This window comes from Cygnus atratus, chromosome 24 (assembly GCF_013377495.2).
Source record: "Cygnus atratus isolate AKBS03 ecotype Queensland, Australia chromosome 24, CAtr_DNAZoo_HiC_assembly, whole genome shotgun sequence".
NCBI classification, from domain to species: Eukaryota; Metazoa; Chordata; class Aves; order Anseriformes; family Anatidae; genus Cygnus; species Cygnus atratus.
The window spans coordinates 1,821,521-1,848,971 of NC_066385.1; the positions used below are offsets into that span (position 1 = coordinate 1,821,521).

A 27,451-nucleotide genomic window follows, 5' to 3' on the forward strand; every position below is an offset into this window, starting at 1 on the left:
CTCGCTTCCATCCCTAACAGCAGGGACTCCTTTTCCTTCAATTTTCCATTTCCCTTCATTTTCTGTGAAACCGTTATGCGTGCACCAGTTTAAGGGATCCCAAAGCAGCAGACCGGTTTTGCTATTGGGTTTTATTTCTGAATTATATAGGGTCTTCTTAATTCACAATACATAAAGCCGTGGCCCCACAGCTTTTTGCACGAGCACTGAATGTGAACTTGGGCTCCTGTGAATTCACAGCCATGCTACTCTGCTGTGTGGGCACGGGGGGGGGGCTCAGTGGGTTGGTGCTGGCTGTGCGCTCCCGGCACCTCGGCTTCCTCCTGCGGCCACCTGCAGGTGACGGCTTCGTGCCTCAGTCCATGCTGACTCCTATTGTTGGCCGACTTCTGCACAGGTGTGAGAATTAATTCAACGTTTGTGACTCGCTTTTGTGTTGCTTGAACCAGGCTCCCCCAGGAGAAGCCGCTCCTGGTTCCGCCTGCCCGCCGTGCCGACAGACGCGCTGAGGCTGTGCTTCTTCCTTGCAGGTGTCCCGGGTGCCCGTGGAGTCCTGCGAGCAGTACACGACCTGCGGGGAGTGCCTGAGCTCGGGAGACCCCCACTGCGGCTGGTGCACGCTCCACCACATGTAAGTCCGGCCTCAGCTGCCGCATCTGCGCCGGTGGCGGCGATGGCAAAAGCAGCTTTCAGAACCCCCAAGAGCCTCCCCCACAGTCTTTGCAAAAAGCGAAGTAGGTTGAAGTCCCTCGAATCCATTCTTCTCTTCCCTGGGTGTTTCCTGCATTGCAGTATGAATGCCACTGAAAATCCCTGAGCTCCCGCGAAGAGGTAAAGGAAGACAAATCCTCTCTTTGGGAGAGGTGGAGTGCGCACAGCATGCAGGGAGGGGGCCACGGGACACCACAGAAAAGCAGAATTAAAGCCTGGGGGAGCAGAGCCCTCACATTTTGCACGTTCATCCTGGCTGCCCAAGCCGCCAATCCCTCCTGATTAATGGGAAATGTTGAGAGGCAACAGGAGGCTTGCTTAGATGAGCAGGGCTTTGCTTTCAGTGAGGTTACAGCACTGGAACAGAGCGGAGCACCGAGCCCTATTAAACATAGCTGGAAGAGATGTTTAAATTCAGCATGGCAAGGTCAGAGAGCATCTGCTGCAGACGTCCCCATTGGGGCAGACCCGGCCGGGGCAGCGGGGCTCAGGGCTGGCAGCACTACTGCACACCACCAGGCCCCGCGGGCTGAGGGCTGGTGCTTTCAGGGGAGCTGCAGGAAACGCGCTCTGCATTCAGGAGGTGTCTGTGTTCTTTCTTTCCCCTGCCATAAGAAGGATCACTTCCTACAGCGGAAGGGGACCACCAGGCAAACGCCGATGCGGGGAGGAGGGGCGAGCCTGGAGGATGCTGGAGGAGAGGAATAGAAATCCCTCCGGCCCCGTGCCAGCGTGCAGAGCAGCCCCCTGAGCTGCATGGAAATCGGGGCGGAGGCAGAGTTCAGGGACCCGCACAATAACACTTGGCCACATGCCTGAGCAGCAGGTGTTGGAGGGTGAGAGAGGAAAAAGACAGGCTCTTGTGCAAAATCCGGCCTGGATTAGGGACCTGCGTGCTTTGGGGTGCAAACTGGCTCCCAGCACCCACCAGGGCCTGTTTGGTTTGCAGGGTTGGTGCCGCGCTCAGAGGGATGCAGGAAAACCCTCATGGTGCTGAGCATCCTTCCCATGCCCTGGCTTTCTCTGGGCTGGGGGCACGCACAGAGTGGCCCCTGGTGCCCCTGCCAGGAGCACAGCACTGTGGGGCGCAGTGTCTGCGCATCTTCATTTTTAGTTTTGCTCTCAGAGGAGCCTGTCCAGCCCTATAGCGAAGCCCCCAGATGTGCTGGCATGGTGGGAAGCCTTCACTGCCGCAGCAGCTTTGAAACAGGGAGGTTTTTCAGGTTTTTCAGATGTCTCAGTGCCAGGGCGAGGCAGTTTGAACGCATCGGTGGTGTGGCAGTGCTGGGCACTTTACCTGGGAAGCAGATAAAGGTTGTCTTAATTTTGCAGGGAGAAACCCCTCAATGTCAAGAGGAGAGAAAAGTGCTGTTTCCTCTGCCCTCGGCCATGACATTTAGGCATTGACATCTTCCAACAGGACTTTGTTCCCCGATGGTATTTCTCAACCCTCCCTTCAAGTGTCTGCACTTTCCCAGCCTCCTTAGAGCAATCACCATTTTTTAGCCTTTGTCTTTAGCTGTAAATAATTGAGTTTATCTTGCTCTTCCTGAAGCCTCTGTCATATTTGTTGGGAGGCCCCAAGCGCTGGCGTGTTCGTGTTTAACTTGTCAGCTCTCCTCTAATTCTTGCATTTCCCCCTTCCAGCTGGACCAGCTGCTCCTTGGCCGAGCAGAAAGGCTGCGGGTCAGGGTGGGATGCTCACACTGTTTTTTCTGAGGGCTGGTGGGAGGGTGAGCAGCAGAAGGGCAGAGGTTTGGTCCTTGACGCAGCAGGAGAGGGGATGGCCTTGTGGGCAACGTGGCCATCAACAGCATCTGGGCAAGCACTGATAAAAACCAGCACTGAGTCTTGATCAGGGGCTGAAATCCTGTTGTTTCTCCCCAGTGCATGTTATGGGATTTGCCTCCCTGGGGTTCGGGGTCTGTGCCCTGCGAGACCCCCAGCAGCTGTGGGATGTCTCTGCAAGAGCTCAGTAGAGCCCAGCCCTGCAGCAGCTCCCACTGAGCCCAGGCACCCCCATCTGCAGCTGCAGAGGCTTTTGCTGAGAGTGTGGGTGTGCAGGTACCGAGGAAGCCAGAAAAAGGTTCTGAGTTGTAAATAGTAATGTAATGCACTGGGGGTGTGAGCAGGTACAAGTGTGAGACAAACGGGTGGAGCAGTGCCCTGTTCAGGAGGCGTTGGGTTGTGTGTTGCTGCCAGCCAGAGAGGTTTTACACAGCCAGTAATGAGGGGAAAGCAAAATGATCCGAGCTGTCCTGGAATGAGCGTTTCATTATCTGGGACTGCACAAACCTTTCCCTGTGTGATCTATTACGCGTTATTGTCTCTTAGCAGCCTGAGTCAGGGATTAAGGCTTTGCTGTACGGTGGGATGCTTGCACAGGCATGTGCACGCTTAGAATTTAAGAGTAGTGATGCTCCTGAACGAGCTACCTGTGAGGATTAAACCAGTAAGCGCAAGCAGGAATCAGCTGCATTTGTGGTGCTGGCAGCTTGGGCAGCTCTGATGGTGCATAGGGACCAGTGGGGATGGGCTGGGCACTCACACCGCTGCCACTCATCCTGAAAGAGGAGCTCGGTGCCGTGGTGGCCATGAGCAGTGTGTGCGTTGCACTGGGTTTTGAGGAACCCCAGACACGGGATGCTTTAGAAGGTGCTAAACCAGCAGGGAGGGACAGGTGCTTGTCCTTCTGCAAAACTCCTTTGCTCTCCCAGCAGAGCCTCTAGCAGCAGCCCAGCTTGTCCCCACTGCAGCGCCGGGGCTTCGCTGCCTTCGCGCGTTCCTCCTCTCCGTGCGGGCGAGGGATCGCTTGTTCTTCCTGCTGCTAGAACCGCGCTCCTCGGGAGCAAGCAGAGGCCTCTAGGAGGTTGTTAAAGAGTCTCTTCAGCCCAGTGGGATTTGAAACCTGCAAGGCTCTTCCATATGCTGCTCTCTGCAAGTCTGTTATTGTCTACAGACCTATTTATCTCTGTTAGGGCTGTTGCCATAAATAGTATGATAAAAAAGAGCCGTTCCAGCGAGTCAATGAGATAAAGGCTTCAGTCAAGAGCTCACTTTAAAGCTATCTTACAGATTCACTTAAACCTCAATAAGTCTTCCGTTGGTAGCGTTCATATTTAGCTCCATTACGCTCCAAAAAATAAAGAGGGGTGAGAGGAAGAGAAGAACAGCAGCAGTGTTTGCTGGCTGTCACACTGGGGTTTGTAAGGGAAGGCATAAACTTCACTGTTCTTAACCAAAAGCCAACAGTCCTGCAGGGGGAACAACAGCCCACCCTCTTGGCACTGTAAGCCCTGATTTTGGGCGCTGCGAGGCGCCCACCAGCTGCTCGCAGAGAGATGCAGACTGGAAACTCGGGCTCTGCGTGGGCAGGAGGCGTTTTGGCTAATGCCTGCGTGTCTTTGAGGCTGCCCAGGCCTCTGCGAAGGGAAGCAGGGAAACAAGCAGTCTGACAGCAGCACCTCGTTAAGTAGCAAATGCACTCGGAGAGCTGTCAGAGAGGAGCTGGCCGGTGGCACGTGGGTCTGGTGACAGCATCTGGATCCTCTGACCTTTGCACCGTGATTTTAACTAGGGTCCAGGATCATCACTGAGCGAAAAGTGATAAAGTTTGCTGATAGTTTATTAACACCATTAACATCAAAAGGCCAATATGTCACCTGCTGCCAGGGAGCAGGTTTTGAAGAACAAGATTTTCCCTAAATTACATGAAACAGAAAATCCCTGAGGGATCCCAGTGCAGTGCTGCATTGTCTGATATTCATCTCAAAACATTAATAATTCTTCCCTGGTTTCCTGGTGGGCACTCATCTACCCACTGTAATTAACTTAGGCGCACGCTTTCCCTTCAGCAGTTATAACTGCAGCCCGAGCCCTGGCTGTGCTGTCATTCCCTTCATTTAGTAACTGCTTCTGCCCTGCTTCACCTTCTTGTTCTCACACTGGACTTGTTTTTCACATCTTACCTGATTCTGCCTCAAGATTTCAGTTCACTCTGAGGACACCTGCCATACAGAAATAGGGATAACCAGCTGCGAGGAGCAGTCCTGGTCCCCTTGGCATGCCCAGAGGGTTGCATTCCTGAGGGTAGGAATGGGACAGAGCTGGGAGGCTGAGGCAGGACAGCTGGCCAGAGTACTGCGCGCAGCCACAGGAGAGGAAGTCCCAGGTTCTGGCACTGCTGCACTCTCCAGCACCAGGAAAAGACAATTAATGAGCTATGTGGTTTTGGTTTAATTGGAATGAGGCATCCTCTTGGTGTGCTGCCTGTTGTTGCTTTAAGTTTTAGTTTCTGTGCAGCTTAGGAATTTATGGCCTGCAGGAATGAGGTGTATGGAGGACTGGCCCGAGCACAGAATATTTGTGTGCACTTTGGTCCTAACCCAGAGAGTCTGTGCCTGATCCTGGTGCAGAGCATTGCCCCCGGCCCTGCTCATGCTTACATGGCCGGGGCTCTGCTCTCTAAGGCCAGCCGTAGCCCTGGTGCTGTTGCACACCTTCCCCGAGGGCTCCGTGTGCTGACGTGTGCCCGTGTGTGCCAGGTGCTCCCCGCGGGACAGCTGCGAGCGAGCCGCCGAGCCGTACCGCTTTGCCGACAGCATCGGCCAGTGCATGAGCATCACCGTGCAGCCCAGAAGCATCTCCGTGTCCCAGCACAGCCTCCCGGTAGGTCGGTGCTCAGGGGGAGGGAGCCGTCGGTTCTCGGGTTCGCAGCGGGCAGTCCGTTCTCCAGTCTTTCTCCCTTCCCAAAAGCACAACTGTTTTCCCATGAAGTCAGGCTTGCAGGGGACTGGTAAGGAGAGCGGGGTCTGAGCCAGGGGGCGAGGGGGTAGGGATCACAGAGACAAATTCCCCTTCCCCTCGGGCCCCAGCTCGCATTTCTCTCAGTCTGGTTTCATTAACCGTTGAAAGGAAAGGCTTTGTTTCCCAAGCAGCCCATCTGTGAGCTGTGCCAAGCCCTGGCTCTCCGAAGCATCCCAGCTGTTTCCCTTCGAGCCCCCCAAGCACCCACACGCCGTGCTTGTGGACAGGCACTGCGGCAGCTGCAGCCCCGTCCCGCGAGCCCCCGGGGCCGCTGCATGCCCGCGGCCAGGCTTGGTGCTGGCGGCCCTGGAGGTTTCTGCTGCTGCTGCACGTGCTGGGGCTGCTCCGATTGTGCTGCAGTCTGTGCTTCTGCTGCAGGCCTCGAGGGCGGCGATGGTTCTGCAGAGCAAGTGGAGGCCAAAAAGTTGCCATTGCCACCTCTCCTAAATCGCAGTAACCAAAGGCTTAGCAAGGTGTTTGTGCATCCGTAAACCTGCTTTCTTCTTCCCCCAGTGAAAGGCAGTTGGCCACTTTGTGTGTGGATGGGTGATTTAAGGGCAGTAGCATTCAGTGGGAAAGCAGTGGGTACTGAGGACACGAAGGACACTGGGGCAGCTCTCCTGCTAACCACTTGCTGGCTGTTTTGTTCCCTGGTTTGTTCCCCTCCGCCTCTCCCCTGGCTCCAGCTCAGCCTGCTGGTGAGCGATGCTCCGGACCTGGCCGCCGGGGTCACCTGCCTCTTTGGGAACCTGACGGAGGTGGAGGGGCAGGTTTCGGGCAGCCGCGTCGTCTGCGTGTCGCCAGCAGCAAAAGACGTTCCTGCCATACCCGTGGATCAAGGTGAGTGTCTGCTTCTGGGTGGGAGCACCTGTGCCACCAGAAAGCATGGCTGGGAATATCTGCTGGGTAGAGCTGACCCTTTGGGGTTGCTGACGGAGAAACTCATCACTCTGTGAAAGACCACTGGCCCCGGGGACCTGCATGTGCTCGTCCTTAAGAGACGGGCAGGCAGCAGTATGTGCATTCCCTGTCCTTACACCCTCCCACAGCTGCCAACAGGACCTGGGGTTGCAGGAGGCCGGGGGGGGCTCTGCAGAGGGCAGGGGCTGGTGGCCACATAGGGCAGACCCAAGCAGTAGGAGCCCTCCCCAAGTCAGGGGAAGTACCCACAGTAGGTGGAGGCATATTTCTATTTTTTAGTCTCCATCCTTGGGTTGTTTCTTCACTAATGTCACCGCTGTCTTATTTTCACTTCCCATAAACAAAATGCTACTTGCTTAAAACTCATTTTCTCCTTGGCATCCTTCCAGGTGTCGGCAGTGCATCCCTGCTGATATCTCTGTGTTTCTAAGACATTATAGGGAGCCTCAGAACCGGTGAACACTGGGGCCAAGAGCCGCAGCGGTAGCAGGGCTGTTGCAGACTTACCGTGGCAGCTCTGGAAGAGCAATCTGCTCTTAATTAACCCAGGGAGGAGGCTCCTAAAAAGGGCTGCTAATGGCCTCACTTCCACAATTAGTTCCTATTCTAGTCTTGGGCTAGACTGAATTAGTGTGTTTTTGTCCTGGAGACAGAAATCCTGTAGGGAAGGGGATGCGATCCCGAGCTCATTTCAGCTGTGACCTGGGGTTGTGCTTGGCCCCGGTGCCTCCCATGGGTTTTGCCACCAGGGCTGATCAGGCCTGGAGGGGCTGCTGCAGATGGGCAGCCCCTGGGTCCTGGGGTGCTCAGGGGAGTCTGGATGGGGGATGCTCAGCACCAGGGTGCTGGAGGAGCAGCCTGGCTGCATCTCCTGCCCTGTACTGAGGGCTCAGCACCCTGGCCAGCCGGGGAGCCCCCTTGCACCCACCGCTGCTCCCCCCCGTTACACCTGGGGTGCTGACTGCCTCTGTTCTGCCCCGCAGACTGGTTCGGCGTGGTGCTGCAGCTGAAGTCACGGGAGACGGGCCGGACATTCGTCAGCACGGAGTTCAAGTTCTACAACTGCAGCGCCCACCAGCTGTGAGTGCACTCCCCCCCTGCCAGCCCCCCGGGGCTGTTCCTCTTTGGAAGCCCCAGAGTCTCTCCTGGGACACTTTGGGGGGGGGGAAGCTCCCTGCAGGAGGGGGTCTTTGGGCTGTTTTCTCAGCCAGCAGACGTGTGGGTGCTCTGTGCCCCCCGTGGAAGGCGAGCCCACCGCTCCCTGCCCTCGGTGCTCTCCTCTGAGCGGCCTCAGCTCTCCGGGCCTGGTGAGGCGCAGGCTGAACGAGCCTGACAAAACCTTAACCTGCTGGTGCCCCCAAGCTGCTCCATCCTGCAACTGTGAACGTGGATGCGTCTCGGTGGGAGAAGGCAGAGCAGGGCCGGGGAGGTGGGCAGCACGCAGTCCCAGCATGGCGGCGGGGTCGGGGTTGGAAGCCCCCAGGGCTGGGGGCAGGAGCCCCCTGCCTTGTCTGCTCGCCGAGCTGGCTGGCTGCGCAGTTGTGTTTATGCATCTGAAGCGTTTGCAGACTTCTCTCTGGAAACAAAGCAAGTCCCAGAGCACCCAAATGAAACACGGGCAGGACCTGGCACAAGCTGGGTAGCGAATGGCTGTCCCTGCAGGGCTGGGTGACGTCTCCCGCTGCAAGGGTCAGCTCTCAGCTCCATTTTTGGAGCAGGATTTGCTGCCCAAGCTGCCTGGTAGGAGCCGAGAAGTGCCAGCATGGCTTCACTCAGCCTTTCTGTGCTGGATTTGAAGCCTCAAGCTATGGGGCCCTCCCTGCTGCACTTGGAAGAGGGCTGTGTGCTCTGATGATCTTGGCTAGCCTGGAGTTTTTCTAGGCATGCATTCAATTTTTCTTTATTTTTTTTATTTTTTGAGCCACCGCACACAGCAGAGACACCAGATTGAGAGGCGCCCTGACGGTCCTCTGTTCCCTACATATTGTCTCTCCAGCGGTCTGTACCCATCGCCCCGTGGTCCCTGCCTCCTGCCGTGTTACCAGTTCCACACAGCTCTGTCTGTGCTCCCTTGTCCCTCAGCCAGGTTTCACAGCACCAGCTCCTGCTCCACCGCGAGCACTTGTGGTCCTGTCCATGGTTCCCTTGGGTTCTCGTCTGCCTGGATTTGCTTGAGGGGTGACTTTGTGGTGACCCCTATTTTCTCCTCAGAGTGGGTGTTCGGATCAGGAGAGGCAGTGTGTCTTCCATCCTGTCGTTTGGCTCCATCTGACCATGCCTTTCTCAAAGCTCGTGTTTGGAGATAAAGTGCTAACACGGTTGTAAATTCTGTAGCACTTACATCATGCTGCACTCATTATCAGTGAGTTCAACAAGGGCATGAGGCAGCCTTGCAGGAATGAATCACAACATGTGAGAAGCAGAAAGGAATACGGGGCTCAGCTAGCATCGGAGAGAGACCTATTGATCCTGAAAGTCCTCATTGCAACAGGCAGAGCACTCGGAGAGCAAGCAGTGGAAGAGCTGTGGGTCTGCAGCAGCACAGGAGCATGTGAAGGGGTTGTGGTGCATGGAGCATACACCCGTGGGCATTTGCAGGGGGCTCAGAAGGTTTGTGGATGGGCAGGAAGGTGTTGGTTTTGCAGACAGGTTCTGCTGACCGCCCTGTGCTGGATCCAGGTGTGGTGAGCCCACCAGAGATGGGTCAGTTCTCAGGGCATGAATTTGTGTGCCCAGGGAGCTGCAGGTGGGTCAGGGGCCTGGGTGGTGGCTTCTCTTTTCAGTCCATTTTAACAAGAGAAAGAATAGATGCAGTGGGGACGTGCACCCCCATTTTGAAGCAAAGCAGAGACAGTGGTCCTTAAGAAAGCAGAATCAGGAAAGACCAAAGGTGCTGACCTTCTGCAAGTCCTGGGGAGCTCAGGAGCCTGCAGGGAGCTGGGGCAGAGCAGAGCTGAAAGCAGCAGCCAGAAAACCACACGGCAGAGAGGTGCCAAAGCAACCCCTTGGCCTGGGCAGTGGAAGAGGTCCTCTGCTGCTCCTACCAGCGGTTCTGAGGGAAGCAGGGAGCTCCATCAGCACCAGACAGGAGGCTGAAGGCCAGGTGAGGGAGGCTGGAACAGACAGAAATGGGTCAAATAAATGAGTAATTAAATAAGTTTGCAGCACCTGATGGTCTTCCCCAGATTTGTGTGATTAGAATAAGCTTCCTTAACTATTAAAGTCACTATGACTGCATAAGAAGGAAAATACCACCGAGATCATACCACGCATCCTTGGCTGGGAACGCCCAGGTCTGAGGAGGGTCTGCATTCTTTCAAACACATTTCATAAACAGTTAATTTCTTCCAACGTGAGTCAAAAGTCCTTGCTGGACACTTTGCGCTCTGAGGCCAGCAGAAGTGTTACCACTGACTTTAAGCATTCCTGACTTGTAAAATAGCTGATCCAATTTTTGCCAGGCTTGTTTTGTTTTCCAGATTTTACCAAAGCTAAAGATCAAGCCTGGTGTCTGTGCAATGCCGTGTTTTATTTTACACAATGCAACGATGTGCAGTAAATCCAAGCTTGTATTTTATTACTGAATTAATTGTGTGGTTGTTTAAATACTCTCTTCTGAGTGTTTGTTTTCCCAGACCCAAGACTGTGCTGCTGTTTGTTACTTTTGTTGTACCAAACTCCATCCAAAGAGGCTATTTTCCTGTGAGGGACCCTGAGCAGGGACTCTGGCTAGGCCACCCCGTTGCAGTTGGCCTCCTGACCCGATAACCTGCTCCGTAACCCATCTTTTCTCCCCGCCAGGTGCCTCTCTTGTGTGAACAGCGCTTTCCGCTGCCACTGGTGCAAGTACCGCAACCTGTGCACCCACGACCCCACCACCTGCTCCTTCCAGGAGGGCCGGATCAACGTCTCTGAGGTACCAGACCATGGTTTCAGCACTTCCTAGCTCTTTATTCTTTGCTTTTCCTATGGCACAATTAGCAGAAACGATGTTTATGTGAGGTTTTTTGACTTTCCATGGGTTGAGGCGTGTTCCTGCACTCGTCTCCGGGCTGGCACCTGGACGTGCAGATGCAGCAGGAAACGTAGCAAGAAAGTGTTGGTCTAGCAAAAGCGATGTGTCCCAGCCTGAATGCCAAAGCTGATCCCCCCTTTGATATGTGGGTATGCTTGGATTCAGTAAGAGCTGTAATTCATACTGTAATTGCTGTAGCGCTTTCCTTTGGGGTCTCAGAGACTCCATGTTATATACAAAGCATGCAGGGATTTGCCCAACGGCAAGCAAGGGGTGTGCAGAGCTCCTGGTGGGACTCCTGGTGCCTTCTGCACTGGGTTGTGTTGGCAGGTCTGAAATTTATGGGTGGAACCTGACTGTAAACGGATTAAGAAGGCCATTACAGATGTGAATAGCCCCAGACTTTGGAAAGGAGAATTGCTTTGGGTTCCAGCACTGTGGACCAGGGGCCATCTCTCTTAGCAGTTCATAAAAGGTGTGGGGCTCCATTCCAAAAACGCTTTTAACAGTTGAAAGGAGGCAGAGCCCATTAACAGCTCTGCCAGATCTCTTCAGTATGACCTGGGGTGGAGGGATCCATGAAGGAAAAGAGTTTGTTAGCACAAATTCCTGATCAAAGTTAACCAAAACCCCTTGATTTGGGGTATTTGCACCTTGTCTGATTGCTTCCAGCAGTAAATCAGCAGTAGTGAACTTGGGCAAAGCTGCACTGCGCTCTGCTTTAGTTTCTCCAGACATTGGACAGATACAGCCCCCAGTGCTGGTAGGGTCCTGGTCTTTGCTCTCTGTCCTTCCTGCCCCTGCACACCTCTCCGTGGCACCTGCAGGGTCACTTGTTATACAGGATCACCACCACCTTGGGCAGGCCCCAAAGCAGCAAGAAAAAGGTGCTTTGAAAATCCTGAGTGTCTTGGGAAGTGGGAAAGGTAGCAGTGGGGACACACCAATATTAGGAAAAGGTAGGAAAGAAGGATCAGCCAGCGTGAAGACAAACACCTGTCAGTGGGTAATGGGGATAAAGAAGGGTCAGATGAGAGCAGCAGGAGAGATCGGGCAGCGGGGTAAAAACCACTGAAAAGAAGTGCCACAAGCTCTGGGGCTGCTGCTAAAACAAAGGTAAACTTGGAACTTAACCAGCCCCCAGGTCTTTCTGGTTAATGTGCTGCCAGGAGGCACAGAGACAAGGCAAGGCACGTTAATGAGCTGCATGTGTATAGGACAGGGGGTCTGCAGGAGCAGAGGGACGGGCAGGACAGGCAGTGTAACCGTGAGCTCTGCTGGCCTCGTGCCACCTCCAGTGGGGACGAGAAGAGGCACAGACGTGGCACCTTGAAGAACTGCCTCATGCAGCGAGGGTACAAACGCCCGAGGAGAAGCATCCACCCTGGGGACAAACCAAAAGCTTCCCCAGTCCAGTTCAAAGCCAAGAAACTTCCTTTTAAGATAACAAGGGAAAGCAAAAACCTTTGCTTTGGCTTCTCCAAGGGGTGTGGGTTTTTTTTTTTTCCTTCACACTCAAAGCTTTACTGTCTTCCCAGGCTTTACATTTGGAGTTCTCATTTTTATAGGTCTTCAACCCCAGGATATTAAAAGTGTTTGACAAGTCTCTGGCAAAGTAGGGCAATACCGTTGCCTCCGTTCTGCTCCCAGGAACACACAGGACTTACCTGAGATCACAGGGCAGCGAGTGGAGGAGACACAGTACCTCTGCCGGTTCCTGATGGGATCACAGGGCTCCAAAGGACTTTGTCATCCTCGTCCTTTAGAGTTTGTTTCTTCATGGGGCCGTTAGGTGTTAATGCAGCACCCTTCTGGTGACTGTTTTTGATAAAGGCTACCCATAATGCTACCCATAATGATACAGATGCTCTGCTGCTCATCGTGACTTCTCTACACCTCTGAGCACAGGCAAAGCCAGCCACTAAAAACTAATTTGTTTGCTTATTTGAGGTAAATGAATTGTCACTTGTGTACACAATGCAGTCCTAATGCCTTTATTATGGGCATTTCACTCCGGCTAACACAAGACATCAAACAAACGCCTCATAAAGAGTTTCCTCTCCTAAAATAATTCAGATCACAATGCCCTCATTGTGTCACGGCCTTATGTATTGGCAAAACGTTTGTGCTTATCAGCATGGTTCCCTCTGCAGCAGCAAGTCTGTATGTGGAGCCACAGAGCCATGCCCCAGCCAGAGGCTGTGGTGGAGCTGGGCACCTACTGGTCTGCCCGGCCCGGCCCATCCCCTCAGCTTGTTCTTGTGTAATGCTTGCACACGTACTTGAATGTTCTCTTTTACTCCTGACCCATCAGAATTTGTGTCCCAACGGGACTCAGATGTGTAACTGAATCCCTTTGATGCTCCCTGGGGTTGTCTGCATTGGGAAGAGAAAAGCGCACGAAGCCTCAGACCCTTTGCTGGGCCCTGGGGGAAGCAAGCCCTTGATGAGCCACACACTTCTTGCAGTCCTCTGGCTGTACCGACTGAGCTAACTGCTGCTTTTCTGCCCCATGTTCCACACAAATACAATGGAGAGGAGCTTTCTGTCTCTGTCTGCCCTGTCCTCAGGGCAGGGCTCGGCAGCGGAGGCAGTGGCCCAGGGGCCCGGCTCTGAAGGTGGCTGGTGCCTTGCCACAGGGGTAGAAGCTGGCCTGGGAAGTCATTAGTGAGCTCTAGCACCAGCAACTCTATTTTCTCAGCCTTTTTCAGGTGGCCTGAGGCTTCGTTTGTCCACAGAAGTTGTGTGCTTGGACTTTGCTATCCAAAGAGCAATGGGAAGGTGTAGCCCTGAGGCTAGCTTTCACCCACACAAGCAAAGCCTCTCCAAAATGGGGCCTCATGGGTGCGTAGTGCTGATTGTCTTCTGTTACAAAGCTTCAGTCCCCCAGGTGAAACACGGGGCCCTCTGAGACTCGCACAGCCCCAGCTCAGGCCTGTAATGTCATTTTAATGGGTCTGGGGGGGTGCATGTGAGTGCGTGTGGCTTATGGCTGTATGACGTGTCTCTCTAAGTGTACAAAACAGAGATGAAGAGGAATGTAGACACATATATACTTATACCCATCCCAGTGGAGAGCTAGAACCAAATAAATCCTATTAGTTTCCCAGAATGTGGGAATCCCTTCCCTCTTTGATGTCCACTGCGTGTGGATAATGCCATTTCCACATGTGAGGTGCTGAATCAGGGGAATGGAGCATTTCAGATTCTGGAAGTTAAGTGCAGAACCAGATTTCAGTTCTGTCCTGACTCCTTGGAGTTTGGGTTTAAATTATTGCTGCTTTTAGGGCAATATCTTTGCACCTGGCTATGCCCTTTGATGCTGAGTGCAGCCTGATGCACCTTGAAGGAAATAAAACAAATCAAACGTTCCTCATATCTGTTCCTACAATCCCCATTTTGAATGCCTGAATGGGATCTTTGGTGTGTAAGAGGCAACCAAGGACCACCTCTAAGTCCACCAAAGTCAGTGAATGACTTGGCTGGGTCACATCTAGCTTCTGCAGAGATGTTTGTCTGAGACATTACCGATAGTAATAAGAAGTCCAACTGCAGCAAGGTTAACTGCTCTGAAAAGATTGGGTTGAGCTTACTGGCAGCATTTTTTTTGCTCAGTAGCTTTATGGAGTAGAAACTCCCAGTGTCTGCCCTTCAGAGGGGAACGGAGCCGTGCAGGAAGATGCTCCTCGGGGACATGGGAAGCTGTCCCCGGAGTGCCCCATCCATGCCCAGGGACTAGCTCTGGTCCTCACCTCTGCTGCACAGAGAGCTGCTGATGGGCAAGAAATCGGCTCTGCAGGTGTCTGTGCCCTGCTTCGCTGTAAATATCACAGGACTTCGTAACTGACAGGCCAAGGCACAGGGTACGGCGCAAAGCACAGGACAAGCGGTCGGTTGTTGAGAATTTACTGGTGAGAAAAGTCCTGCTTCAGTTGACTTTCTTTGCACGTTTGGTTCCTGAGGAGCAAGGTCTGCTCTCCTTTCCACTAGCGTAAATGAAGAATAATGTGTTTGCCTGAGTGATGGGGTTCGTAATTCATGTCATTGGGAACACAATGCTGAGCCAAGGGTTTACGTTCATGTGCCAAATTCGCTTATGTTTAGAGCTTTAAAATGTGAGCAGCTAGTTAACGTTTGTAAAGGGTTTTTGGTTTTGGTGAAAAATAGAAAAATGTTGTGTTGTCTTCTATTTGGTCTAAATCCCTTAGTCGAAAGAAATGCCTACTATTTCTACGCAGCTTTTTTCCAAGTAAGAGCAAGGAGGTTTGACCTACTAAAACTGCTCTGTTAAACACAAATAATAACCATGGGTGCTCTGTTCTGCTCCAGGGACAGATGCTTATCTCTGGTGTTTAATGTATTTATAGACCTTGGAATTTTTGAGACTAAAAAGTGTTGTAGAAGCATAAAATGTCTTTGTAATCTCTGTGCAATGATGCTTCATACCCGGAATATTCCCTGAGAGTCTGTGCCACTTGTGCGTCAGTCTTGTCTTTCTTCAGCAGATCTTCTGATTTGTGTTTATTCTGGTTTACAGAAGTCAAGAAGGATAATGAGAGAATTCAGCGTGTGTTTATTTAGCAAGAGGAGGTAATAATGGCCTTTCTAGCTCGCTGCAGGATTTACTTCTCATGAATTAAAAACAAAGTAAACTGATTATGGAGCAAATTGCATATTCGGCTGGCTGGAGTTCTCCCTTTTGTTCTGCATTCTCTGGATGCTCAGCTCGTCCTGGCACGGAGTGGGGAGTGCAGGACGGAGCACCCAGACTGGTGCTGAACAAGCGAGGGGAAGGGCTTGTGGTTTACCTGCATGGGGGAACCTTTCCAGAGCCTGCATGCGGTGTGGGAACAAGGTGCTGCTGCAGAGGCACCTACGGCTGGGCACCTCTCTATCCACTTGCAGACATGCACGCACCATATAAAAGCCTGTGTGGGCATGAATGTGTGTACATTGCTGCTGCAGCAGCAACTGGGGAGGAGAAAAAAATAACTGAAAACTGAGCAATGAGCCTGGATTGGAAATGGCACAAATAGGGAAGAGAGGGCCTGCAGCAGTGCTTTCTGTAATGCACACGGTGTCAGAGCAAGCCCCGCGCCCCCCCCCGGACCCTGCAGGCTTGGTGGCTTCACTCACTCATCTGATAAAATTCAGCAGCAACTGCCAGCAGCAGTGCGGCTCCCCACAAGTGCCTGTGCTTTCACTAGGAGGGCATCTTCCTGCATCCCTCTCCATCCCAAAATGTATGTCCCTTATTAGTGTGATCACTGGAGCTGTCAGGCAGCGTGGAGGGGCTGCGCTCACAGGCTGGCAGCCCTTCTCTGCACCACAGTCTCGATGTGACATTTTTCTCCCACTGAAAGCACTGCTCAAAGAGGAAAAAAAAAAAAAAAGAAAAAAGAAAAACTATTATGTCCTCCTCATCTCTACTGATGGTAGGACAATTTTTGCTACCAGCGTTTTCAGCATTACAGGACAGATTTGGAAATGCAAGTCCTCTCCCGTTCTCTATGGGAAGAAGCATTTCCTTAGCAGTCATCTCACAAATGACGGTGGCCAGGAAGGATAATGGTCCAGAACATATTCATTATTTTCAGGACTGTGCGCTGAGCTTCTCCCACTGGTGAGATGGCTGGAGACTGCTGGGTTTTAATCATCATGTGCTGAAGGATCCCGGTGCTGCGGGGTGCCTCTCCTCCCAGACAAGGAGCTGGGACTGCTGTGCCCTGCAGCTGTGTCTCCGCGTGTGCTGCTCTGTGGCCAAGCCCTACGTGCAGCCAGGTCTCGAGCAGAAGCTGGGATAGGTGTGCAGTGTGTAACGTGTGTGCAAAGACAGCCCGGCACAGCTCGCAGCTGGATGGAAAACACCCGGGATCTCAGCAGCTTGCTGGGAGTGATGTGAAGGCTGAGCTGGGATTTGAGCCCCTGGTACTGCGATCTGTGGGGACCCGAGAGTTGAGCTTCGGGTGGCATTCCCATCCAGCCTGCGGACCTGCATCACTGCAGGGAAGGGCTGCTCTTTCCTTCCCAGCACGGCCAGCTTCCTGGCTGCTGGAGCTAAAAACCACTCTTGGCTGTTAATCCGTGAAAGTCCCTGCTAGAAATAAAATAAAAAATATATAAGGAAAAGTGCCACTAAAAAGGTTTATGAGGCAGCAGCTTAAGCTACTGGCTCCTCTAAACTTGGGCAGCATCTGGTTCTCATTTACAGCTCGCCGGAGCCAGTAGCAAAACAACATCCCATGGCCTGGGAGTGCGGCTCGGCTGCCTGCTGGCCCTTAGTGAGACGGGATTTCCTCCCTGGGCATGCTCCTAGCCCGAGCTGGAGCCCGGAGGACAGCTCTCCTCACCTCTCCATCCGCATGACTTAGTTTAATTTCTAGGCTGGGTGGCAAAGGGCTTGGGGTGCCAGTATGGAATTTGGCAGAGCAAAGGGAAACAGTCCGGTTTTTTTCCCTCTAAAACTTCTACTTTAGCTTGGGGTTAATCATTTATTGTCAGCTACTTACAGGTACTTAGGTACCTATTTCCATTAGATCAAAGCAAATTAGAGCTAAATGGAATGTAAATACTTCTGATGGCCAGAGCCTATGTCTGTGGTGTTGCAGTTCCTGGTATATGAAGTGAGGAAAACCTGCATCTCCCAATGTGCTGTGAGGAGATAATGCTTGGGATGTTGAGAGCTATTGGGAGAGATGTCATATAGTTACCACGCACTGATGTTTTTTTTTGTGGTTCCTCTCAGATTATCATTCAGACATCCATCGAATGCTCCTGGCTTGCGCGGAGCTGGTGATGGGCTCATCTGTGAAGTGACGTTCGTAGGGACAGTTTCACTTGCGTACAGCATCTTCTGTAAAGAAGTCTCGAGCTAGTGCAATAACAGTGTTGGTAGCCAATATTAAGCTTGCTATTAATTTACAATTGCATTATTTTGGCCAGATAGTGGCAGAAGTGGAAACAAATAATGCTTCCCTACTTACTGCTTTAGTTACCGTGCTTAGCTGTTTAAGAGCCCAAGACCAACCACTTCCACGCTTTCCGTACAACAAATACAGAGTTTTGGAGGCAGCAGCATTTTGCTCTTCTCTTCGTTCCTTTATTGCAACCACGCTGACGTTTGAAATATTTTCACATGGTTTTAAATGGAAAATTTAACAGACTGTTTCCAGTTTCATGGTATTTTGTACACTTCAAAGCTCAGCACCGCTCCCCAGCAGGGGAGCTGTACCTTGGGGTTCTGCGTTTCTGCACGGAGCCTGCAGCTGCGTGGGCACACCACGAATTGCCTGCCCTGCGTGCCGAAGGTGTGCTCGGGGCATCGGCCAGCTCACGGCGGGCTGAGACGTGGTTGGAGCTGTGGTTGGAGCCGTGGATGTCCCATCCCTGCCGTGACCTCCCGCTGTCTTCTCTTGCCCCCAGGACTGCCCCCAGCTCTTCCCCACAGAGGAGATCCTGATCCCGGTGGGAGAGGTGAAGCCCATCACACTGAAAGCCAGAAACCTGCCCCAGCCCCAGTCCGGGCAGCGCGGCTACGAGTGCGTGCTGAGCATCCAGGGCGTGATCCACCGTGTGCCTGCCCTGCGCTTCAACAGCTCCAGCGTGCAGTGCCAGAACAGCTCGGTGAGGGTGCCTGGGGCTCGGGGTGCTGCTGGGTGCCTGGGGACAGCGTGGGGACGGGGCTGGGGCTGCTCAGGAGCCGCCAGCAGCTCTGGAGAATGGGGTTGCCTCCCGTCGTGTTTCTTTTTTAGCTGAAGCAGCCTCCCCTCCTCCCCACGCAGCGCCTTTCCAAAACAGGCTGCTGCGAGGGAGGTGGGCTCAGCAGCGGGGAGGGAAGGGGAAGGAAGGAGCAAAAAGTCCTGGAGTTAAGCTGGCCCCAGGCGCAGGTGGGAGCCGCTGTGGGTGTTTTTGTGGTGCTGGCCCCGTATCTGGTGCTTCCTCGCCCGACTGCGGGGGTCAGCGAGGGGAAGGGAGGAGGAGGGAATGCACCAAGGTGTCAAGGCGAGCTAATTCACATGGGAGAGATAACGAGAATCGCAGACCCCTTATCAGGGAGCTGTCAAATTCCAGGTCACGGTGGCTTGATGAATACAGAAATGCTGAACCGCCGCATGGTGCGGGGAGGGAGGGGGAAGGAAAAGTGCCAGGGGAGAGAACGCAGCAGAGGGAAGGAAATTTCCGGAGGGATGCTGCTGAAGAAGCAGGCAGGGGAAGGCAGCTCGGCCTCAGCTTGTACAGGATGGGGCTGAGCCCTGCAAATGGACCGGGCAGGATTTTACCCAGGGATCATGTATGGCCAAAGGCAGCTTCCCTCTGCCCAAAGCCACCCTTCCGGGCACAGCACGCGTTGGCGCAGCACCCAGCACACATCTGCTGGCGGCAGGGCAGGGGGGAGCCGCGTCCTCGGCCTCCTCGGGGGCCCGGGGTCAGGCAGGGTGTGCTCGGTTTGTTTCAGGCAGCAGAACGAGGAACTTCAGGGGCTGCTTTAGTATTCAGTGCAGATGGACTTAAATTGTTAATCAAGTTTTGAATTTTTAAAAGTTTCACTGGATATTTATCCATCACTGGCTGTCTTTGGGCCTTGCAGCTTGCTGGCTAATAAATGTATTAATACTGTGTAGTACTTTTCCTATCTAAAGCAATTTATAAACATTAGGGAAGCACTTTTATTCCTGTTAGGCTAATAGGAAGTGGTAGACAGAGAATTTAAGAGCAATTCTACTCTCACGGCTCCATCAGCCGAACAGATCTGGTTTCATACCAACTTAGTAAAACCCAGGCAAGGTAAATCCCTGTGACCGAAAGCAAGTTAAACAGTGCACCTGTTGCACGGAGACAACCTCTGAGCAGTCTGCTTTCATTTAATCATCATTCCCTCATCCCAAAGATGATGGCAGCGCTCACTTTTTAAAGATTTTTTAGCAGCTCTTGATCGACTTAAAGAGAGCATCTGGACGAGGCCTCATTGGTGCTAATGGCAATGATGGGAATTTCAAAACACACTGGGAATTCACATGAAGCATCCAGCTTCTCTCTGCAGCCCCCGGATGTCCACGAGAAGGTGAATAATTCACATCAGTGCTGTCATAGACTCGACTGACGCGCAGACACAGCAAGGCCCTCTCTGCACCATCTACTTTTTCTCAGCTGATGCCTATTTCATCAGCCAAAGCTGTGTAGCATGATTTTTGAGCTCCCAGTCACACTAGGGTGCATGGTGACTGTATAAGGAGTTAGCCTGAAGGCAGCAGTCCTTGCAGTGTGATTATCTGGAGGGGCTGTATTGATAAGCTAGAGACTGAGTGACAAGAGCAGCCACTGCGAGTGGAATAATTAATCTATTGCCTCTCACAGGGACTAGATCTGATTTAATTATCTCTTCCCGGTGAGGAGGAGGAAGCCAAAGCAGGACCCTAGAGCTGAAGTGTAGAAGTGGTGGTGGTGGTTCAGACATCAGCGCATGATGCAGAGAATAATCACTGCTTGTTAAAAAATCTGCGTTTCCTGGTAGCATCCCCGCAGGCATCTCACTCTGGTTTCTTCCCCAGTACCTCTATGACGGGATGGACATAAGCAACTTGGCCGTGGACTTTGCTGTGGTGTGGAACGGGAACTTTGTCATCGACAACCCGGAGGACCTGAAAGGTAACGGTGCTTGGGCTCGTCCCCGCAGCACCACGAGGGCTGGGAGGGAGGGACGTGGTGGTCCTGGGCGACCCCACGTTGGGCAAGAGCAGCTCCTGCACCACAACAGTGGGAGAACCACTGGAAGCCCCCAGACTAAAGCTCAAAAAATGACCCGTGGGGAGAAACAACTCATTGCGTGCTGTCCTCCCTTCCCGCAGTGCACCTGTACAAGTGCGCGGCGCAGCGCGAGAGCTGCGGGCTCTGCCTCAAAGCCGACCCCAAGTTCGAGTGCGGGTGGTGCAGCGGGGAGGCCAAGTGCACGCTGCGGCCCCACTGCGGCCCCCCGGCCGCCCAGCCCTGGCTCGACTGGTCCAGCAGGAACGTCAAGTGCTCCAACCCGCGCATCACCGAGGTAAGAGCGCCGCTGGGCTCTGCCCGCCCCTGGCCCCTTCTGCCCCCATCTCGGGGGGGCTCGGGGCTGTCCCCAGCACCCCACTGCCCATCCGGAGCTGAAGGGTGGGGAACAAAAATGCTCGATTGCTTCCTGCGAAGTCACCTTGGGTGTGAGCAGGGTTTGCAGCCGCTGCCCCGCCATGCAGCTCTCACTCGCCGCGATGCTGCCGGTGGTGGGGTGACCGCTGCAGACCGGTGCAGGAATGCTAATTAAACTAGGGAGCTAATTAGTCTGTAGTTGATGTTTCTGATGTTTCTGATGTTTCCGTTCAGACCGCTGAGTCTCCCAGGAGCACTTCTACCAATAAAACCTCTCGTGGTCTGTTAATGTTACTATTAGAAGTGACACTCCTACCAGGTGGGAATGGAAGGAGATTTTTGTTTCTCACTTAATCAGCTTCATTAACAAAATAGTCTCCCTTGCCCTGAGCGTGTGTCCGTTTTGCAGGAGGTGCAGGTGTAGCATGATGTTGTGTCTAAGTGGCCTGGTGCACTGATGTCCCTGGCTGAAGAACAGCTGGCAGGGAAGCAGCAGGACTCAGCACACGCGTGTGCACCAGCTCAGCCAGGGCCCCTTCGTGTGGGGAAGCTTTCTCATAGTTCAGACTGGTTTCTACACCAGTTCTGTCAGAGCAGCTCATGCTCTGACCCCCTGGGAGGAAGGCATTCACCTTGTTTTTATGGAAGAAAGGCACGGAGGCTTGCTGTGTTGTCTCAGGGTTGGATGTGAGAGAGGGAGGATGTTGCTGAGGAGAGTCTGTCTTGGAGAGTTTTGCAAAATTCCTGAGTAGCCAGGTGTATAGAAAATGGGAAAGCCTCAGCAGAAACCCTGCAAGGTTGATATTCCTAATCCCGAACCCTTCAACAGCAGAAGTCAACATCTCTCTCATCCCGCTGTTCCTCCAGAAAAGTGGAGACCGTGAGACTGTTACAGCCTTCATTGCTGTTGGGTGCTTTTAATGGGTATTGGAGTTCCTTGAGTTCTTCAGGTGCCATTTGCAGTGCCCCTTGCTGCACGGAAAGGCCCGCGGGGAGCACTCTTCTGGCAGGGCCATCACTCAGGTTCAAGCCGGAGCTGCTGGCACGCTGCCTCCGCTCCACCGGCACTGGCTTTAAAATCTTAGACTGGAGAGCAGTGCTTTCCCATATGAGTGCCTGTGTTACAAACACCCTGCATGACTCACGCTAAAAGAGCGTTTAAAACAGGCTGTTTTCCACTCCTTTTGCTTCATCTGGCCACTTTCGCTCTTCCTCTGAAGCTGAAGGTCAAGGGCTTTACTCCCGGGTCCAGTGCCTTTGGGGGACGCGTAACTAGCAAGAAGAGATCACACTTTAATAGTCATAAAAGCAAGTGGGCAGCAGGCTGCACGCAGCCCTTTTTTTTTGCCCCATCTCACTGTGAGGCCTTGCCATCACCAACAGTGTCCCTTTAACAGCATAAGACTTCCATGCAGTCTGTGGTCTTAGCAATAAATAAATAAAAATCAGTTTTCTTGTGAACAAGCGGCACTCTGATCTCCTATTCATTTATTTGCAGGCCTCATTAATATAACATCAGTGCAACAAACAACTGAAGGGGGGGCAGTGTCAGGCTGAATAATGGAGCTGCTCTGCGGAGATAACAATTAGGTTCTGAATGTGCTATCAGCCGAGGCAGAGACGAGGAAGGATCATGCCGGGATGACAATGCTCATGTGCTGGTTCCCCGCTGGGCTCATCAGCTGGGATCCGGACAGCTTGGAGCGGGATGAAAAAAGACAAAGAGAGCGAAGGTGGATGAGGTTTGGGAGGGGCAGGGGTTGTGCCATCCGTTGTGCAAGCAGGGTGCTCTCTCCGCACCGTAGCAGATGCCAAGGTGTCGCAGGCTCTCAGCTTCCCCCAGCTCCAGAGGGAAAGTCCTGTCCTAGGGCTCCCTGGCTCATGCACAGACTTCTAGCTAAATACTGCTTTTTGTCAAATGCTGAACTGTGCAAGACGTGGGGCTGACAACACGCAGCTCGTGTTGTTACAGCAGCATCTTCTGCGGGCTGGGGAGGGAAGCGGGGTGCCCCTGCAGGGTCCCTCAGGTGCCAACCTCGGTGTCAAGCACCAAGAGCAGCGCAGTGCGGTATCCGTGTCCCTTATGTGGTGTGAGGGCTGGGCACAAGGGTAATCAAGCTCCTATCACCATCTACGTTGTGTATTTGAAGCCTTTCTAGGAATAACTCAATGCTTTGCACTTGCTGAGTCCTCTCACTGTGCAGCAGGGAACAGGCGTTATCAGAGGAGGTGGGTTGCTCGTTTGTTCCAGGCTGAGGCAGTGAGCAGAGGCGGACAGCTCAGGGCATCAGCATACCCAAAGGCCTTCCAGGCCCCACCTTGGATAGTAGTGTTTTTCAGACTGTTTTCAAGACGTCCTAAAAAATTTCTGGCAGAGGTATAGCCCCTTCCGCAGCCAGCGTATGAGTCCTGGTAACGGCCTTGCTTTCCCATAGCTGCTTTTTTGGGTTCTTTCCATCCTCTACAGAGCTCCGAGGCTGAGAGCTGCTGTACCGAGCACACCCCTATGGGTTGCAGCGTGAGTTACTGAAACACCGCTTTATTAGGGCCGACAGGAGGCGAGCAGGTGCGGTGTGGTTGTTTGGGGTGTATTTCTTCCTCATGCTTTCTATCTGGGAACAGAAACCTGGGCGGTCACCGCAGGGAGCCCTGCAGCCTGGGCAGCCCTCCAGCACCACCGGCCCCAGGCTGGCCCTGCTGAGCACACCCAGGGGTGCTGGGGTCAGGGCACTCCTGCTACTGGACCTTTAAGGCTCCTCATCTTCCTGCGACTTTGACTGAATCTCCCCAGCTGTAATTAATTGAATGCATCTGTTCTAACCCTGGGGCTGCTTTATGGCACAGTTACTTCAAAACTGTTCAATTAGCGACCACTAAAATCTAGGTCGAGTGGAGCTCCGTATTGGGGATTTTCCAGGTCAGGACATTTTCAAAATACAGAATCAGCCCTGCTTTGTTTGGCAGGGCCGTTTGGCTCCGCTAGTCGTGGTAAGGTCAGGAAATGGCAAACTGCAACTGCTTTCTGAAGAGGGGAAGGGGCCAACGAGCCTGGCAGTGCAGGTGCTACAACAAAACGCGTTTTAGTGTAATCTGGAGCTGCAAAGGACAGTTGTAGCTGTCAAGTACGTGAACTGCCGAGCTCAGGTGATTCCCAGCTAGCGGTGTAAGCATTAGCAGCGCGGGCCTTCAGGACGCAGTGTAATGCAATACAGCTTGATTTTGTACTGTGTCTTTTGTGGGCACGCAGTGCTTGGCGGAGCTGAATGATACAGGACGTGACATGCTCTGCGGTACGAGGTACAGAGGGCAGCAGCACAACAGGCAGGGTGTGATGAATGGATCAGAAACCTCCGTCGTTGGTCGGGGGGAGAGGGAGGTAGAAGTTGAAGCAGGTGCAGAGGAAAGCCAAGGTGCTTTGAGATGCGGTGATGCCCACACCTGGGCACAGAGAGCAGGCCGAACCCCCCCATGTTTTGCCAGATTCGGTAACAGAGCCTTAAACAGGAGCAGAGGTGGAGAGCAAGAAGTTGAGACGTAAGGATGGGAGAAGGAAAATGGCTCAGCTGAGACCCGAAATGTGGCAGAAGCAGAGAGGGCAGGGAGGTGGAAGGGTGCTGGGGGCGTCCTGCTGGTGTTGGCAGCTTGCAGGGGATGGGAAGGGGATGCGGGGACATGCAGCACACATGGGGCTATGAGGAGGGTGCAAGCGGGGCTGTTTTGGGGTGCCGGCCCCACAGGGCAGCGGGACACAGGTACAGGCTGGGGCTGGGGCTTGTGCCTCTTCTGAAGCTGCTCACGAGCAGGGACCAGCGAGCTTGTGGGAAGGTGGAGGAAAAGCTGCCAGGCAGCCAGAAACACTGAGGAAAGGGACCTGAGCAGCTGAAATCTGTTGCCAAAGACAAAGGTGGAACTGACAAACATAAACAAGATTTATTCATTAAATTAATTAAAGTGCATTATTATAGATTGTTTGTTTATTAATAACAGCTGTAGCATTGAGAAGATTAGTAACTCACCCAAGAGCAATAACAGGCTGGTGGCAGATTCAAAACAATTGTTTGAGAGTCTTGGGTCCAAATCTTGTGACTATACGTTACTGTAATTTATACTGCTCATGGAAGAGGATATTGTCCTTGATGAAAGTCCATAGAAGCAGGGCTGATTACGGCTGAGGTAGGCTATAAACAGGCAGCTTTAAAGCACACACCTCGCCCTTTAACATTTCTAAGTCACTCGAGGTGCCAACTTACTAATAAAATGTGATATTAACATTCAGGGAGCAGCCAAGGCAGAAGTTAACAAGGTTCTGCAAAGCAGTGGGCAGCTTCTGGAAGGTTACTTGCTGTCTGTTGTGTAGTCTATGAAAAAGGAGCCAGGTTTATTCTGTCTGCGGAGTGCCATTGTCCAAGCTACGGGCTCAGGGACCCTCGATGTCCCCTCTGAGGACAACACACGGGGGTTTTAGCTTTGTCAGCTTCTCTGGGGTGCCCTCGGTGGCTGCGGCAGGGGGGGCATGGTGTAGGTGGGCAGCCCGCACAACGGGGGCTCCTTTCCCAGCCAGGCATGGGGTTCCTGGGGGAACCAGCTCCCTTTTCCTCCCACAGCTTGACCCACGTTGTGCTTCCCTCTAGATCCTGACGGTGTCAGGCCCCCCGGAAGGAGGCACCAGGGTGACCATTCGCGGCGTGAACCTGGGCCTGGACTTCTCGGAGATCGCCCATGGCGTGCAGGTGGCGGGGGTGCCGTGCACGCCGCTGCCGGAGCAGTACGTCGTCGCCGAACAGTGAGTGGCCTCGGGGATGTTGCCTCTTCCCCAGCCTCCAGCCATGGAAGCAAACGCACAGGAGGGCAATAAATCCTCCAGCCCCCGGGAGGTTCCTGCACCCGCTCCAGCTCTGCAGAGCTTCAGGAACGGGTCCGGAGATGGATGGTGCCCCTGCGGCCGGGAGGGGACAGGGTGCTTGGATGGTGTCTTGCGGGTCAAACAGCCCTTTAAGCTTTCATTAAGCGTTTTGTTCCCTTCCACACGGCAGTTCCTGCTTTGCTAAGCAACTTTTCTGATGAGCACCTTGCTGTTGATGCTGATCCTCTCTGCCCCCTCCGCTCCCCCTCGCACTTGAAATTCAGCCGGCGCCGCCGGCTGCGCGCAGCCATTTGTTAGGCATGTGAGGTGGTGACAGCCCCTTAATCCAAATGGGCCTCCGCTGGAGTCAATTCATTTGTTTCACTAAGAAAAACGTCAACCAAAAATTACAAAATAGGCACGTAACAGAAGATGGGCGAATAAACCTCCCACGGTGACACCTGGTCCTGCTGCTGCCTGGGGATTGCTCAGGTCAGCCGTGGTGCTGGGGGTCATCGGTGCTGGGCAGGGGAGGTGCAGTGTGTGAAGTGTCCCCATGGGCCCTCCGATGTCACCTGCTGGGGACCAGGGTGGCCGGGGGGATGTGGCAGCTCCCCAGGGATGGCCACCACCAGCACGGACGTGCCCCAGCTCCGGCAGCAGCTGGAGGCAGTTGTCATCTGGCGGTGACATCCCATCGGTGGCTCCTGGTCTGAGCCCCAGCGCAGCAGAAGCGCCCGTCACTGGGACACGTTGGCACAGGTTTGTTGTTTGCTCACTCCCTGCCACCATTTTCCCCACCTGCAGCCCAAATCCCCTCCACTTGGAAGCAAGCAGTTGGTCGGTCGGTGTTCTCTGGCCACCGGGTGAAGGGTGCTGTGGCAGCACAGCACCACCAGCGTTAGTGCAGCTGTGGCTCCAGGCATGCACCTAGCGTGCCGCTGTGACTTGTGGCATGGGCTGTTCTGCTGAGCAGCATTGTGTTTTATTTTATTTTTCAAATAAAAGGCAGAATATTATAAAATTGTCCTCCTTTGATGGTATGAAACCCTGATTTTATAATCATGACTCTAATTATGGCTCTTGAGCTTTCAAAGTTTGTTAACATCATTAAAACATTTACCCTGGGCAGATAACAGCAAGCGTTAGCATGAGAGCTGCCTTTTAAAGATGAATACAGATAAAAGGACCCTCTTAAGGCTTCTGTGGGCAGACTGAATTCCAAGACTGTAATGACTCACCATATGCTCCAGCCACGCAATCTATCAGCCAGCAATTAGGTTAATGTTGGTGAAAGGGCCACTTAGCCCAGCAATCAGCACCCTACAGCTCTGCCGAATGCATCATTTTGTAACAAGGTACCTGCTGGGGATTTGGCTTTTATCAGAAATCAGGATCAGGTGTACTGGGGTCGTTCGTGCCCCTGTCCCTTGCAGGGTCATGCCTGGTGCTGTACCAGAGATGCGCTCCGTGCCCTCGGCTGCTGCTTCAGGGGCCAACAGTTGAGTATTTGGTGTTCCCCCTGTGCATAGCCCTTGGTGTGTGTATCTCGAGCGGGGCTTTGTTTGCCCGCCTGCTGCGGAAGTACAGATTACTGCTCCCACATTGCAGCCCTCTGTCCTGACCCTCGCTGAAAGCCAGCCTCCTCGGCACTGGCTTGCAGGAGGAGAAGTAATGAGGAGGCAGGCGGAGGAGAGAGGTGCCCAGGCGATGGCTGGCTGAAAGGCAGAGCAGAACACGTGGCAGATTAAGGCATGCAGCTGAGATGCTTCCCTTTCTGTTCTGCAAAGGCAGCGTCTCTCTAGGCAACCTGTTTTGATCTGCAGCAATAAGGACTTTCACACGAGAGCTCTTTATTAGCATGTATGTATTTCGTTAGGCCTCCTGGCATCACCTGTGTATGCTGTTTGCAGGTTCTTTCTTCCTTTCGTCTTTTTATTTTAGTTTGCTCGCAGTGAATTTAATGCTGCTGAAGGCTGCTGAAATGCTGCCTTCACAAATTGGATCCTTTCATGCATTTGCACATGATCAGTGGA

General features: G+C 53.2%; 1 protein-coding gene across 1 annotated transcript in view; it reads left to right on the forward strand.

Annotated features, from left to right (window-relative positions):
• The window catches only part of PLXNA2 (plexin A2), a 134,838-nt gene that overhangs the window by 75,737 nt on the left and 31,650 nt on the right, over positions 1–27,451 (forward strand). The window contains exons 4-12 of the mRNA XM_035561404.1: positions 531–631; positions 5,256–5,379; positions 6,204–6,357; positions 7,422–7,518; positions 10,240–10,354; positions 17,876–18,076; positions 20,002–20,098; positions 20,299–20,492; positions 25,204–25,355. Of these exons, the coding sequence (XP_035417297.1) occupies positions 531–631; positions 5,256–5,379; positions 6,204–6,357; positions 7,422–7,518; positions 10,240–10,354; positions 17,876–18,076; positions 20,002–20,098; positions 20,299–20,492; positions 25,204–25,355 (1,235 nt within the window). The remainder of the gene's footprint in view (positions 1–530; positions 632–5,255; positions 5,380–6,203; positions 6,358–7,421; positions 7,519–10,239; positions 10,355–17,875; positions 18,077–20,001; positions 20,099–20,298; positions 20,493–25,203; positions 25,356–27,451) is intronic.